At 50.3% G+C, this 15,731-nt stretch overlaps 1 protein-coding gene across 1 annotated transcript in view; it reads right to left on the bottom strand.

Annotated features, from left to right (window-relative positions):
- SLC24A3 (solute carrier family 24 member 3) overlaps window positions 1-15,731 on the bottom strand; it is a 504,952-nt gene that overhangs the window by 111,842 nt on the left and 377,379 nt on the right. Inside the window, exons 5-6 of the mRNA XM_024123706.1 lie at window positions 15,397-15,481; window positions 14,948-15,051 (exon numbers count right to left, since the gene is read on the bottom strand). Of these exons, the coding sequence (XP_023979474.1) occupies window positions 14,948-15,051; window positions 15,397-15,481 (189 nt within the window). The remainder of the gene's footprint in view (window positions 1-14,947; window positions 15,052-15,396; window positions 15,482-15,731) is intronic.

A 15,731-nucleotide genomic window follows, 5' to 3' on the forward strand; every position in this document is an offset into this window, starting at 1 on the left:
CATCGGCAGGCGGACTCTCAACCACTGCGCCACCAGGGAAGCCCATCACAGCAGTTTTTTCAGATCGTATGCACGCATGGCTCCAAGGCCGTGCCAGAACCCTTGGTTCCAAAACAAACAAGCAATTTAATGAATAAAAAACTAAAAAAAGAACGGAAGGGAAAACGTGGACCCAAACTCTGCGAGCTCCAGGAAACTTCTTTCTTCTGATGGCTCAAGGACTTCCTCCTCTCAAACAACGGCTAAGTGGTTTGACAACAGCCAACCTACTGGGCAAACAGGTGTTCAGACCCCCAAAGGATTTGGTCACAGATACGAAGTCATTTTGAACTATTTATGGAGTCTATTGATTCCATCTCTGATGGAGCTTGCTTGATGCACGAGCACCAAAAGCCTGCAAACGACCTCAGAAATATCCACTATGGACCCCGCTTCCACACTGTTCTTTTCTTTGGAAACAGAGAGACATCAGGGACCCTGAAGTTGGAGAAGTAAAAAGTCTGTACACACCATCATCCCCTGCTGAGCAGCCTGGCCAGTCCGTGGGCAGATGCTGCGTGGTGGCCAGGAACACACAGATCAAAACCCCACAGAATTTCAGCCCAGGATTGGGAGGAGGTGAACTTAGCCCCAGCCCTGGACCAACCGGGGCCAGAGACCTGATTATTCGTAAGGCCCCTTTTCCTTCTAAATCACACTTGGCGTCTGTCCAGGTGGAGCTGGCGGGGGCTGGAGGCTGGAGCCGGGGGCAGGGAGAGGCAGAGAGGGCAGAAGGTAACCCACCGCTGAGGTAAGAGCAACGGAGTTCCTGTCCCCGCTCTGTTCACAGCTTTGTGGGGAAGGCACTGAGGCTTTCTCTCAGGAAGGCTCACGGGGGCCTTAGAGGCAGTGCGAGAGATGCCAGAAAGGAAAGCAAACACTTCACCGGGGACACGCCTGACCTTTGCCTCCCTTACGTGAGTGAAAACCCATCTCGCTGTCCCCTCAATCTTTCCTCCTCGTCCCTGAAACAGCATTGATTCCCTTAATAAAGAGAATGGAGAACAAGGGCAGGGTGGGCTGGACACATCCCTCAGGGCAATGCCAGCCAACACGGAACAATGAAGGGCTCGCCCTCCGCTGCTTCGTGCTAGGGAAGCTCACGGGGCTGGGTTGGTTTTAGAAGCCGATGATAGAAAGAGCCTTAAAATCCATCTAGTCCTCCACCACATCCAGGACCCTCCATAATCAGGGCACACATAAATGTCGTTCAGAAAAGAGTCTCAGTTTCCGAAGGGAGACATCCTCTTGTTTCTCACGTGGAAATACCCACCCTCCCCCGGCTCACCCGTCTCAGCACTTTCTATAACAGGTTCTAAAACAAAAAGTTTCAAGGATGCCCTGGACATGCCCTGTACATCTAGACCAGACAGAAGAGCTGTCTGACAATCTAGGACAGCCTCTTCCTCCAATCCTGAGACAAGTTCTACGACCTTCCACGGGGGCTGGGGAGGTGGTGCTCTGCATTGTTTTGCTCTGCTGGTTTACAGAGTCCCATAGAGATTAAGGACACAAATTCTGGAACAAGCCTGCCTGGTTCTGAGTTCCAACTCTACTATTCCCGGCTGTGTGGTCTGGGGCAAGTTTCCCCACCTCCCTCTCTGGGCTCTGTTTTCTCGTCTATAAAATGAAGAAAACCAATATCTACACCATGGTAGATATAAGTATTAAAACAAGTTAATACATATAATCTTGTATCAACTCAGCTGAGATCCCAATAAAGATTAACTATTAATCTGAAAACTGTCTTTACTTTAAAATAAAAGTAAAGAGAAAAATAGATAGGGGGCAGAAGAAAGTTGTATATTGTTAAAAAAAAAGGGGGGAGGAGGAAGCAAAGATGCCATGGGATGCTGGGACACCTGTTTTTAGAAGCTGCATGTTGCAGTGACCAAAGGTACAGCAAGAGGGGTAAGAAATACGGTTTACAGTATGATGACCAAGATCTTAAAATGATTAAAGCCAAGGGTCTAATGTTACCTGACAGCTGACCTAGCCCGTGAATCTCCCAGCTGCTGGCTACCATATTGAGTACCCTAATTCTAACAACTGTAGCCATAGCTTGATCTTGGAAAAATAATCACAAACAAATAAAGCCCACGAGGCTGTTTTCTTTCCTGTCTCCCGGGGAGTGGCACTCATGTATTCCCACTACAAGAAAGGAAGAGTTCCCCTCGTTGCCATGGAAAGAGCATCCCCTGTGGTTGAGTCAGGGGAGCGAGGGCCCCAGGCCCATCGCCGCTCCATCTCACTTTGCCTGTAAAAGCCAGACGTTTGGTACATGAGCTCACCTGTTGCCCCAGGTGGTCCGTACACTATCTGGAAAGGTTAATGACTATTGTTTCTTTCTCTTGGAGATTCAGATTGAGGAGGGAATAAATTCTTACTTCACATAAATGAATTGAGATTGGCCAGAATAAAAAAGAAAGGACCAGAAAAGTATTTTGTTATATTAAAAAAAAGCCCCCAAAAACAAAAGAACAAAATTTTCCTTGGTCACGTCCCCTGCTTCTCCGAGTCCCTATTGCCTGATGAATTCGCGGGTAGTGATATGGCTCGTCAGGAACTCAGAGAGCCTGGACAACCCCATGGTACTGCAGCCTAGTGTGATTTGATGAAATATCCCTGCTTTATCTGGACCAAGGTTGGGCAGGGGGAGGGGTGGGGGAAGGGGGCAATGGAGATTATGATGGGTCAAGACACACCAGGTTACCTGCCGTGGATTTCAACTGTTCTGATCCGGCTTCACCATATGCAAAATCACAACTACGAGCTCCTAGGTGCCAACTACAAATTCACAAAGGCTGGTTGGCACGAGACGGGCAGGGCTGTCCAGAACTCAGGTATCCCTGTGTCTGGGATCCTGGAAGGAGCTAATGAGGTCCTTCCCCACAAGTGACACCAACAGGAGAGAGCTGGGGGGCTTCTCGGTAAGGCTGAGCCAGGCTCTTGGTGACAGAAGCCACCCAGCCAAGTGGCCAGTGACTAACCGATGGCCAACCAAACTTTCAATTGAAAACAATCTCAGTGTGTTTCAGTGACCCTACCATGTTTCTGGATCTGACACACCATGGGAGACTTCAGAATATGTTAGATAAAGGGCTGTCTATTCTCTGGAAACAAACTCTCCAAATTTCTCATGACCAGTTTGTTCGCATTTGTAGAGTCAGGACCCATGTATTTCGCTCAGGACAAAAGTCCCAGAATCTGCCCTGATTTATTTCATTCGATCACCCCCATTTCCAATCCACCAGCAAATCCTCTTGGTGTCGCCTCCAAAAATATTCTAAATCCAGCAACCACTTCTTATATTTACTGCCCAGATTTCAACTCACGCCTCACCACTGGTTTCCCCGCTACCATCTTGTCACCATCGGGTTCCTTTCTCCACAGAGTAGCTGGAGCGAACTTTCCCAGACGATAAATCAGATAATGTTACTCTACAGCTTAGAGCCCTCTGACAGCTTCCCACAGCACCCGAATGCCCACCATGATCTGTCCCTGCCAGAGCTCTCTCCCAGCCACACCCCTTTCCCCTTCTTCACTAGGCTCCAAGCTGGCCTTTTCTCTGACCCTCAAACACACCGTGCTTGTTCCTGTCTGAACACCCAGCTAGTCCTTCCACCTGGAACTCTCTTTCCCAGGTCTCCATACGGTACTGCCTTCGTGATTTGGGGTTCCTTTGCGACACTTTCCCTGACCACCTCCCTAAAGCTGCCCCTCCCCTTCCCCTGCAGTTCCCCCATCCCATTGCCGAATGCCTTTCCTTCAAGGTCTCTTCTTCATACTATTATGTGAGCATTTATTGGTTTCCACACTCTTTGTCTGTGTCTCCCAACTGGTCTAGGAGCTCTAGGAGGGCCGGGACCTTTCCCATCCTGCTCAACTCTATATGCCCTGTTTCTGCACATTAATAGGCAGTGAGTGGAGATCCTCAGAACACCAATCAATCTGTTTCAAGACTGTGTCTCAAGTTCTGTTTCAATCCACTGTTTCAATCTACCTGGTCTTTAGGGGCACCTGATGGCAAGTTGTGACATGCACCCACACATCTTCTAAGGCCCCAGGCACTGGTCAAATAGCTCCTGGGCGTGTTTGTGTCCAGCTGTGGGGCAGCGTGAACTCTCTCTCTGATCCATACAACAACCCTCCCCTTCTCTGGTATCAAGGGTATCGCATCACTTAGTAAATGCATCAAAGATTGACCGCGTGCTCCCCATATGCGGGCAATACTCTCGGCACTGCGGACAGAGTGAGAACCAGTGGAGGGAGGCTGAGCTCTCAGGGAGTTCACAGCCTGGCACCGCGATTATCTCCCTCACTTCTGCAGCCTCCTCATGCATCCCATCATCGCCGCCGGCTGGGGGTGGTCGGTGCACACACCTCTTCCTGCTGCCCTTGGCATTGCTCTTTCCTCGCTCTAGCCTGTGCGGTTAGCCCACCAGCCTTTTACAGCATCCCAGGGGCAATGGCAGTCTATCTGCTTGGCCGGCAGGTTTCCTCTGCTCAAAGAGGAACTCAGATGTTTGAAACAGTGGCTGGAACCAGAGTCTTTCACAAATAATTTAATTTTATTTGGTGCCAATTTCTTTATGGAGTGGAATTTAGTAGTATTTTCTCACTCCATTACACTATCAACGCTCACAGAGGGACCTTCCCTGGAAATCTTTTATAAATCAATATCTCTTTTCCCACCCACCCTCTGTAATCCTTACTTTGCTTTATTTTTCTTCACAGCACTGACCACCCCTGGACACATATACCCGCTCCCTATTCACTATCCCACTATCTCAGACTCTATCCCTCTCTCCATCCATCCACCCACCCATCCACCCACCCACCCATCCATCCATCCATCCAACCATCCACCCACCCACCCATCTACCTACCCATCCACCCATCCACCCACTCATCCACCCATCCATCATTCCTGTTGGATATTCAACACCCCACAGCCTGCTCCAACTCTGTCCTTTCTTCACTGGTGTCTCACCAGGGCCTAGAACAGTGCCTGGTACACAGCAGGCTTTCAGAAAACATTTGTTGAATCAATGAATAGACTTACTGCCCAAAGAAGAAATACAATAAACATTTCCCCCAGAACACAATCCATGGATTACTACCATGGGTTTAAATTCACAGATGACGACATGAAGAAACAAACCACCTTGAGTTAATATTATTATGCAAAAACAGGCTTGTGATTCTAGGTACAGGATAGTCACAGGCCTCGGGGGCCGGTCGTACCCAAAGCGTGAAATGTGGTCTGTTCTGTCATGGCCCCTGCAGTGCCCTGTGAGGGTGGGGTGACAGGAGGGGAGATGGGGACTCCGGGGGACACCGGGCTACGGGAAGAGATGCAGCAGCCTTCCTCATCCTCTGCACATGCACAGTCACCACTTGCTAACATTGTGGTCCCTTCTATTTTGGAAGCTTCCCAGTGACTTTCCACCTGGGATGGAATTAGAAGGCCCTGACTGGAATTCTTCACCTTCCCTAGTTCTGCAGGCTCTGCCTGTGAATTAAGGGCATGTGTGCTGGGGCAGTTGGTCTCTGTGCCCAGGCTGGGGGTGCCTGGGGTCACCTGGCAGTTTCAGGGAGCTCAGGGGTAGATTGCGGGGCCCAAGATGCCAGACCCACCAGAACGGAAGTTCAGCAGATGCCACACATGCTACCTTGGGGTGAAGGAGGCATTTGATGGCCCACCTTCCCCTTTTTACCGGGTCATGCCCTTCTGCTTCCTTGGCGAGGCGGGTTTTACTGGGATGGGAAGGTGTTGAGCTGCGAATGGGGAGGATGGCTGTGGTATGGAGGGAGATTAATGTAGGAGACCTCTGGTCCAGATCTACTGGCGGAGCTGGTCTGGAGGGGGATCTTCCCATTGCTGTGCTTTTAGGACCCCTACAGCCCTAAAAGCCTCCCAACTTAACGGTTCTATGACTGGCAGTTTACTTGGCCTCTCAGAGCCTCAGTTTCCTCTTTTGTAAAAACACTGTCCTCCTCAGAGAGTTTTTGTGAGGTCCGAAGGGGTTGATACGTATAAAGCTGTGAGAATAGTGCCAGACTGACGACTAGGGATGCTTGTTAAAGAGAAACAATTAAACAAGCATCCGCCAGCCAGATAGGCTTCTATCCCCGCTCCACTCCCACTTCAGCCCCCGGGTTCAGCTGTTCGTGGGGCGGGGGTCTGGCTATAACCAGAGGCAGCATGGGGGGTGTGGCGTCTGTCTGGGCATGATCATGACAAGAAAATGACATTTGTGCCCTAAAGATGGACCTTGCTCTTGGAGTGGCGCTCAGCTGGGACGGCTGTAAGGTTCTGGGCTCCTTGTGCACTGAAAGCCCTCACCAGCACCGAGGGCAGCATCTCCAAGGACCTAGATGGTGACCTGAAACTCTATCCCCTTCGCTCATTTTCGAGGAGCAACATGAGACTTAATTACACGGAAGGAAGGTTCATCCCCAGCCACAGAGACTCCTGCTGTCCTCCTCATGTTCTGGAAGGATGCATCTCAGGTCTCGTTACTGCTACACCCTTTGCGGGACGAAAGGGAAATGACCTCTCCATTTTCTCCCACACGATTGAAGAGAGCCATTTCAGAGGACCTCTCTTGCAAACCCAAATGAATCCAACAAAACTAACAAAACTAACAAAACATTGCCACGATCACTTTAAAGCATTTGTAACAGCCCTAGTCTTTGCTGATTTGGAGGTGGAAATGAATTGGACAGAATGTCTCAGAAGGGTAGTTGAGTGTCATGGTACAGACATTGCCGACCACAGAATGAGAGGGTGAAAACCCCCCTTAAAAATGGGCAAAGAAGGCTTCCCTGGTGGTGCAGTGGTTGAGAGTCCGCCTGCCGATGCAGGGGACGCGAGTTCGAGCCCTGGTCCGGGAAGATCCCACATGCCGTGGAGCGGCTGGGCCCGTGAGCCATGGCCGCTGAGCCTGCGCGTCCGGAGCCTGTGCTCCGCAACGGGAGAGGCCACAACTGTGAGAGGCCCGCGTATGCAAAAAAAAAAAAAAAAAAAAGGCAAAGATTTGAACAGACTTGCCAAACAAGATATATGCATGGCAAGTTAAGCACATGAAAAGATGTTCAACATCATGACTCATCAGGGAAATGCAAGTTAAAACCGCAACGAGGTGCCACGCATGCTCACTAGAATGGCTAAAATTAAAACAAAACAACTTGATAATACCAAGTGCTGATCATGATGCAGAGCGGCTGGAATACACATATTGTTGGTGGGAATACAAAAGGGCTTCAGCCACTTTGAAAAACTGTTGGTGGTTTCTTATAAACATACTCACCATATGACCCAGCAATCCCACTCCTGCGTTATTTACCCCAAAGAAATTAAAGCATATGTCCACACAAAGACCGGTGACGGAGCTATATGTATTTGATCATTTATGTTACACCAGCCCAGGGAACACAGCCAGTGAGGCAGCACATGATACTGCACAGGCTTTGTTCTGTAGTCATTTATCTGCTTTCTATGATAACCAGGGACTAAAAGCTATATATTTGAGGTGGAACCAATCATATCCTTACCTCTGGGGCGAAGGAGGAAATGGGTGGGTGGTTCTTGAGTGATCTAAGCCAACTGGGTAACTCTAGTTCCCGTGCCACAGTGACTGGTTCAGGGATGGTCAGGTGGCCTGAGGTGGCCCAATCAGATTTTTGTTTGATGATGCCAGGTGAGGGATGAAGGGTGGGGAGATATTCTCCTCCTTCCTGGTCAGTGTGAAATATGGGGCCTGAAACTGCTACAGCCCTGTCCCCTCCTTTTGTGCCATGAAGGAAAACATGTATGAGGAAGGGAACAGAGGAGGTTAGTGACAAGAGAATCACAGAAAATGGTGCTGGAGTCTTGATCAAACCATGCCTGATGTCCATTTTCTTCTGTATTTTTCAGACACTAATACATTTCCATCATTTAAGAGGACAAGTTAGAGTCGGGGATTTTTTGTTACCTGAAACCAAAAACCTCTTACCTAATCTAGATGTGGGATCTTATCTCCAGAGATCATTTCAAGGAAGTAGGACAAACCAGGAACAAGTACTGTGAGCTAAAGTCAAAGCGAGCACAGAGATCTGGGATGAGGATGCAGAGGCCATCGAGATGGAGCCCCACAGAGCTGTGGGTGACCTTAAAGGAACCCTGGGCCAGGAACAACAGCATATATCAGGGAACGATCAGGTGTGGAGCTCTGTCAGGACCTGGCCTTGTGGGGGACCGGCCAGGGAAAAGACACCAGGGAACAGTGAGGGAGACGGCCTCAGGCAGACAGCCAGTCATAGGATGGGGGCATCAAGAGGGGACCATTTATGCTGCCTGGGCCAACTGCCCAAGGAGGGCTGCCTCTTGCCCAAGGTCAAGCTTGGTCTGAGAATTGAGCAGAGCTAAGCCTGCAGATGGGGTTCAAGCAGGTACAAGTGCTCTTCTGATTCAGTTGGTCTGGACTAGGGCAGGGGATCTGCTTTCAACAAGGTCCTCCTGAGGCAGGCGGCCTGCAGATGACACTGGGAGAAACTCTCTTTTCCTGGAATGTGGGAGAATCCAGTGACTGCACCAGCTGGACCTGACCCTGGCCTTGGTCTACTCCTGCACCACAAATTCTCCTCTCCGGCTCCTCACCGGATGAAATATTATAGCATGTTGCCTCCCAGGTGAGGCCTCCACCTGCACCTGCCCCCTTCCTTTCTCCACAGATCACTCGTTATCTTCCTTGTGCCTTCCCCCCTCCCACTCTCGTGGCGGTGGCAGGCCTCCAGTTCCCATTTTTAGGTTTGGCAACTAGTGGGGTGAGGTCTTCAGCCTCGCCTGTCCTCAGTCCCTGGTCTCTTGGGGAAACTGGATGCTTCTCAGAACTGGAACTTGATAGGTGATGTGTTGTTGGGTTTTGTCTGGGGAACAATAAGCCAGGAACCAAGGTGTACAGGTATCTGGAGTGGTCTGTGGACCTCTCACTGTGTTTCTTAGCCTGAATCCCTCATCTGTTTGGTGGAAGTGTAAGCCCAGCAGAGGACGATGCCATCTGATTACAAGAGGAGCCTCTACCTGAGCACTTGTTGGGCTGAGCGCTTCCAATCACCCAGCTTGGGTCACCACCATCGTGCTGACATGTCTATTCTTCGCTTTGTCCCGAGCTCCTACACTCAATATTTCTAAGGAACACACACGAGCTAAGGGATAATTATAAGAACCCAATAATAACATCTGGAGGTTTTTAAGTCATAAGTTTCCCATGTGGAAAGAGAATGGATTTTATAGTCAGCAGATGTGGGCTCAAATCCAGGCTGAACTACTTCATGGTAGCCCTCTGCCCCCAGCTACTCAATTCCCTGTCTGTAAATGAGGACAATACTATCTTAAAAGTCAGGGGGTGTATTTCTACAAATATTTATAAAGCATCTAGTATGGTGCCTGCAGTTTGGTGAAACTCAATAAATAGTAACTTATTATTTTTTAACATATATAGCATCTATCTGGTTTCTCTTATTTTTTCCATTTCTCTGCTGAAATGACCCATCCTCACTAATTCTTCCTACCTTTCCCTATTTAAGATAGATGGTAGACAGTTTAAATTCTTTTTTTTTTTTTGGTGCGCGGGCCTCTCGCTATTGTGGCCTCTCCCGTTGCGGAGCACAGGCTCCGGACGCGCAGGCTCAGCGGCCATGGTTCACGGGCCCAGCCGCTCCGCTGCATGTGGGATCTTCCCGGACCGGGGCACGAACTCATGTCTCCTGCATCGGCAGGTGGACGCTCAACCACTGCGCCACCAGGGAAGCCCGACAGTTTAAATTCTTTTCTGCCAATTATTGTATCTGGATCATCTGTGGTTTACTTCTGTTGCTGTTCTCCATTGGTTATAAGTTTGTTCCTGCCTCTTCACAGGTCCTGTAATTTATTGTTGCATCCTGGAAATTATGTATGGAAGAGTGAGAACTGAAGAATAACACTGGTTCTTTTCCCTCTGGAAATGTCCAGCTCTTCTCTCCTCTGTCGACTAAAGGGAGGAGGTGATTATTCACATGTCAGCCTGGGTTCAAATGTCCGCTCACCTCGGCTCAGCCCAATCGCATCCAGCTTCCTAAGGAAGGGCCAGTTTCACAGTTCTTACCAGGGTTTGGTCTGGCATTCCAAATTCCCAATTCCCTTTGGGTGCTTCAATTTCAGGTCTCAGGAGAAGGTGGGAGATGGGGCGGATGGAATGATGTCTTTCTGTTCGTCGGCCCTGCCCTCACTTCCGTTTTTTTTTGTTTTTCTTTTTTTGTGGTACGCGGGCCTCTCACTGTTGTGGCCTCTCCTGTTGCGGAGCACAGGCTCTGGACGCACAGGCTCTGCGGCCATGGCTCACGGGCCCAGCCGCTCCGCGGCATGTGGGATCTTCCCGGACCGGGGCACGAACCCGTGTCCCCTGCATCGGCAGGCGGACTCACAACCACTGCACCACCAGGGAAGCCCCCGTTTTGTTTTTTTTTTTCTCAACAGATCTGGGGTGGGTGGATCAAAGCGTTATTGTCCTGGATCGTCTTTCAGACTCCAGTGCGTTCGACCTCTCTCCACCCTTACTGATGCTCAGCTGACCTGCCTCCACCCAGTGAAGTTCTGGGTCCTGCTGCTTCCCTGCATCCAGACCCACCAGAGCTCACAGCTCACGTACAATGGGCTCCTCTCTCTGGAAATCAGTTCATCCAGCCTTTCTTGTCTCCACTGTTCCTTGATATCCATATAGAAGGATGATTTTTACATTATCCAGATTTCTCTTTGTGCTCCCATGGGACCTCAGGTCTACTGCATCCCTAGTGGAAGCAAAAGTACCTAGAATGGCAGCTGTTATTTTGAACATGAAGGGCTCTCCCTATGTGCAAGCTATCCTGGCCCTGAGCTCTTGGGAGGCAGCCTGGCACTGAGGCTTGTTTTCTCCCAGGGAGCTGGAGATGAGACCCACCGGACGGTTTATGTTTGAAGGCTGAGTTTTGAGTTTGTAGCCATGCTTTATGGACCTCACTCATATCTCCCCACCTTTACCATTTCAGGTCCTTCCAACAGCCAGCCTCACATGTCTCTTTGCTTAGGGGTTTCCTCTGGACCCCAAAGTCCATCCTGCCTATGCCCAGAAAATTGGAACATTGGGGAATTCACATCCCCCAAAGGCAGTCCTTGGGTAACGATGGGGGAGGCTGGTGGATAAACACCCCTGCTCCCTCCCCCTTGGGTGAGATAACTTGGAGGCCGTGTTCTACACCATCTCCCAGTCCCCCCAGAAGCAGTCAAACCAGTTGCCCACACGGGGGACTTGCTGAGAACACACTTTCCTCAGCTGCTTTTTCTTCCTTATCTCACTCCCCAACTTCCTGGCTGGTCTGTCCTGGGATCACCTTTTAGCTAAACTACTTGAACTTGAACTTGTGGCTTAGATTCTCTTCTGGGGAAACCCAATCCAAGGCAGGTTTCCATTCAGAGGCACCACCTCTGGGTGCTGCCTGGGTTTGTGTAAAGGGGCCAGCATGGACAGGGTGTTAGTTGAAGAAAGGCAAACCCAGCCAGAATTAGGTGGACCTCACCAAAGAACATCAGGCAAGTTTCTAGGATCCAGGAGAACTGACAAGGGGGCTCATGACAGCCTGTAATAACCGGAATATGAAAGTCCGGTATCCGGGATTCAGTTAAACTATTTACTGTCTGTCTGTGGTTATGCTTTTAAAGCTTAATACACTCTGAATGGTAGATTTAAATTCATAAGTATGTTGTTTTGCAAAACTGGCATGAAGTTCTTTCAATACAATCCCTGAGATACATTAGCAGGTTGGCTCCAGAGCTTGGGGTTCTCTCTTTGTTATTATTTTTTGCTCTTAAATAAAGAAACCTTGCAGGACCACAGCCCTGTAAACGTCTTGGCGGGATGCCAAGAATTTCTCTAGAAGCCACTTTCTAAGAAGCAATTTCCTTCTTGTCCCATAAAACTCCCCAAAGTACCTTAGGCGAACACCAAAGCACTGGCTATGTTTGCAAACTGCAAATACAGCAGACATTTAATTACATCGAATTAATCAAAACCCTAATTGAGACAGGAACTCAAACCTTATGGCTTTATTACTTTAATTTCAGATGGGTAGCAGACTTGGTCACAAGCAGCCCTTCACGCCAGGATACATTAGAGAGAGGCCCACAGGCACTCACTGGTAATTCTCCCAGCAAATGAAAGTGTGGAGCAATGTAAATAACACTGCTAAGTGAGACCCACGACTAGATTTATTAATCAGCTCAATTCCCCATATCCATCGTTCGCTGTAACGTTCCTCTGCACCAACGCCACTGCCCGGGAAGCCTTCTCAATAGGTAAGGCAGTGCCTGTGTCTCACAGATTTTTGTTTTCCTCCCACTGATCAGAAAACACAGAGGCAAGGACCAGTCCTCTGAGATCATTCTTCTACCAACTCCTCCTCCTCTTGATTCTCATTTAGATGACCTTCTCCCTGACTTTCCTGTCCCTCTTCACCAGGCATCCTGTGGCTGTTCCACTATTTCATTAAAAAGTTCTGTCAACGGCTAGGTCAAATTATTGCAGTGACCTAGGGTGGAATCTAGTGGCAGGGACCCCAGGGAACCTTATTCTTCTGAGAGCTGATCGTGGTGTCTAACTTTTACTGAGCATTTACCGTGTGGGCCAGGTGTTGCTTGATGCTGAACATGTTATGTTTCACCCTTACAGCGATGCTAGGAGGTAGATGCCCTTGTACCCATCCTATAGACAAGAAAACTCAGGCTTAGAGAGGTAAAGTAACTTCTCTAAGGCTCCACAGTCAGCAAATGGCAGAGTCAGGATTCAAACCCAGGCCAGTCTGATCCCCAGGCTCCTGTTCTTCCCAAAACATCATTTTTCTCCCTCTGCGAAGACTTCCAGGATTCTACAAAGGTCTGAAAAAGAGAGCTGGGTGGCCTTGGAGCTCTCTGAGTGGACACAGGACAAGGAAAGTCAGAAGGGAGGGTCGGCCCCCAGAATCATCCCATGGGCTGCTCCTAACACCACCGTGGTGGTTGGTGTTTCTCTCCACAATCATGTGAGATGAGCTTGGCAAAGACCTTCCCGGGGTGGGGGGGTGAACTGACTGATACCAGCACTTGCTAAAGTTCAAGAAGCAATGTGTCTTTTCTGTTCTAACCAAGCCAGTGATTACCCTCATTGCTAATAACTTATGAAACACAAATGTATTCAACCCACCTCCTATGTAATTAGTTGTGTGGTATTTACTCGGCACTTTCCAGCCAGTTGTTTCATTTCTTTACGTTATTTCTCCCCCTTTGGGCCTGACTTTGCATCAGGCTTCAGGTACAAATGACTAATGAACTAGTGACAGCACTAATACTCATACTGCTAATGGTGACAATGCTAATTAAGACAGAGCTGACAGCCACAGGCTCTGCAGAATGTGACTTCGTCTCTGGGAGGCAATGAGAGGGTGGCCGGCACAGGTGAGAACCAGAAGGTACAGATGGCCCCGAAGGCAAAGACGGACACTCATTTTTTGCGATACTAACCACACTTATAGGAGATCTAAAAAAACGCCACATCGTGGGTCCACAAAATCTAAGACAAGAGATAACTGACTGAAAGGATGAAGAAAGAAAATGTTCATTCTTGCAAGTTGGGTGGAACTCAATCCCCGCGTATGGACCCAGCTGCCCAGCAGCTTCCTCTCAGAAGTAAGCATCCACCTGTGGGCTCTGGAGCCAACCCCTGACAAGATCAAGGTGTCCCCTCTGCCTGTTGCCCAGAAGCATCGAACCGACCAAGCAATCCAGACAAATCAGTCGGCATAAAGAAGACAGACAGGAGTGAAAAGCAGGCGATGCGGAGGGCAGTGGTGCCAGGGCGCGGCCGGCATTATAGACTCTGGAGTCTGCCTGAGAGTTGGGTCGAGCTGGGTGCCCCTGGCGAGCTGACCACACAACGAGGGGCCTGGAAAAGGATGTGGGAGAAGGTTTGCAGGAGCTTCCTTAGCCCTGCAAACCAACCAGCCGCTTCTAGCCGGACCCTGCATCCTCCCTCCACAGCCAGGAGGCTGGTGGGGTCACCCGGTGCCTCAATACTGCACGCTGGGGACCCTCATGGGCTAGTGACTAGAAGTCGCTTTTCCTGGAAGATACAGGGTCCCGGCTGTTTGGGCAGAGAGCTCAGGACTGTGTTTCTGAATAATCTCCCTACAAAGAAACTAGGGCATCAGAGCTGGCCAGGGTGGCCGCAGACCCCCAGCTACCCACGGCAACGCTGCGGATGCCCAGCAGCCTCATTACTTTGGTGACTTCGGGTGTCTTCCCAAGACGTCCCAAGACAGACACCAGATGGACACGGGCCCCACGACACCTCCTGGCAGTGGAATAGTCTCTGTAGATAAAAGGCAGGCACGCAAAGCCCCTCATGACCCCCAAAGTAAGCTAAAGTGGACACAGAAGTCAAATGCTTGATCGTTGTTGAAAAAGAGAGAACTCGCCCCAAACTGTGACAAGTGCAAACTGTTTTTAGCAGAAAATCTGTCATTTCCTCTCTCTCTCTCTCTCTCTCATTTACTCTATGTCCATTCCTAAGACTATTTTTACATCCTTCTAGTTCAGTTCAGTAACATATCAAAATGAGCGTGACACGTTCAGATTCGCAGGCTGGTTACTTATTCACATGGATCCGCGCGCTCCACAATCCATCGTCACGGAGACCAAACCAAGGTGCCCGTGTTTCCAGTCCCGGCTGGGCCAGCCTCCTGGGGTGTGAGACCCCACGTCACCCCGCCCGAGGCCTCTGGCCCCCACGTGGGTGCGCTCCAGGGAGACAGGCCCCTGACTCACCTCCACGCCGCCCCTCCCCCTCCCCAGGCCACGTTCTGCCGCCAGTCTTACCTGCCCGGCGAAGAGCCCGCAGACGCCGATGATACACAGGATGTTGAACACCGCGGAGCCCACGATGGTCCCCACTCCCACATCACCCTTGGTGATGAAGACGCCTGAAACACAGACCAACGTCGGCTGGCTGCTGGAGCGGGCTGCACCCCAGGCGGGTGCAGGGGAGCTTTTGTAAGCATTACACTGTTCTCAGGATCTACAGGAAACAGCAGGGGGTTGGAGAGAGCTTGCTAATGTCTGTTGGGCCCTCTGTCCCACAGGACCGTTGGTACTGGTTCTGGGACCCAGTGATGCAAAGCAAAAGCATCACTTTAATAAAATAGTAACAGCAACCCCAGCGGGTGGGAGGCTGGTGTTCTGCCCCTTGGGGTCTCAGGGTTCTCGTTTCCAGAGGCCCTGTCCTTCAGGGAGGGCAGGGCTGAGACGTTCCCCAGGTGGGCACCTACCTATGACCGATGTGAACAGCTCTGGAGCTGAACTGCCTGCTGCCATGAACGTGGCCCCAGCCACGTCCTCGCTGAGGTGCAGGCGCTGCAGAGGAGCAAAAGCACAGGTGAGTCGGGATTCTCCTGGAACGGAGGTGACTGTGACCCCCCAGGTCCCAAGCTCAGTCCATCCTCAGCCTCCCCTTCTTCCCCAGCTCGGCCTCTCCGCGCCCCCACCCCGCCACTGGGCCACACCTCCTCTCTGGGGCAATATCAGGGAGGGGGCTACATGTTCCCTCCAATTAAAGGCTCTGACAAGATCCAGGGATCCCAAGCCAAATGCCCAGGAACTGCAC

The sequence above is a fragment of the Physeter macrocephalus genome, chromosome 14 (genome assembly GCF_002837175.3).
Source record: "Physeter macrocephalus isolate SW-GA chromosome 14, ASM283717v5, whole genome shotgun sequence".
Taxonomy (NCBI): Eukaryota; Metazoa; Chordata; class Mammalia; order Artiodactyla; family Physeteridae; genus Physeter; species Physeter macrocephalus.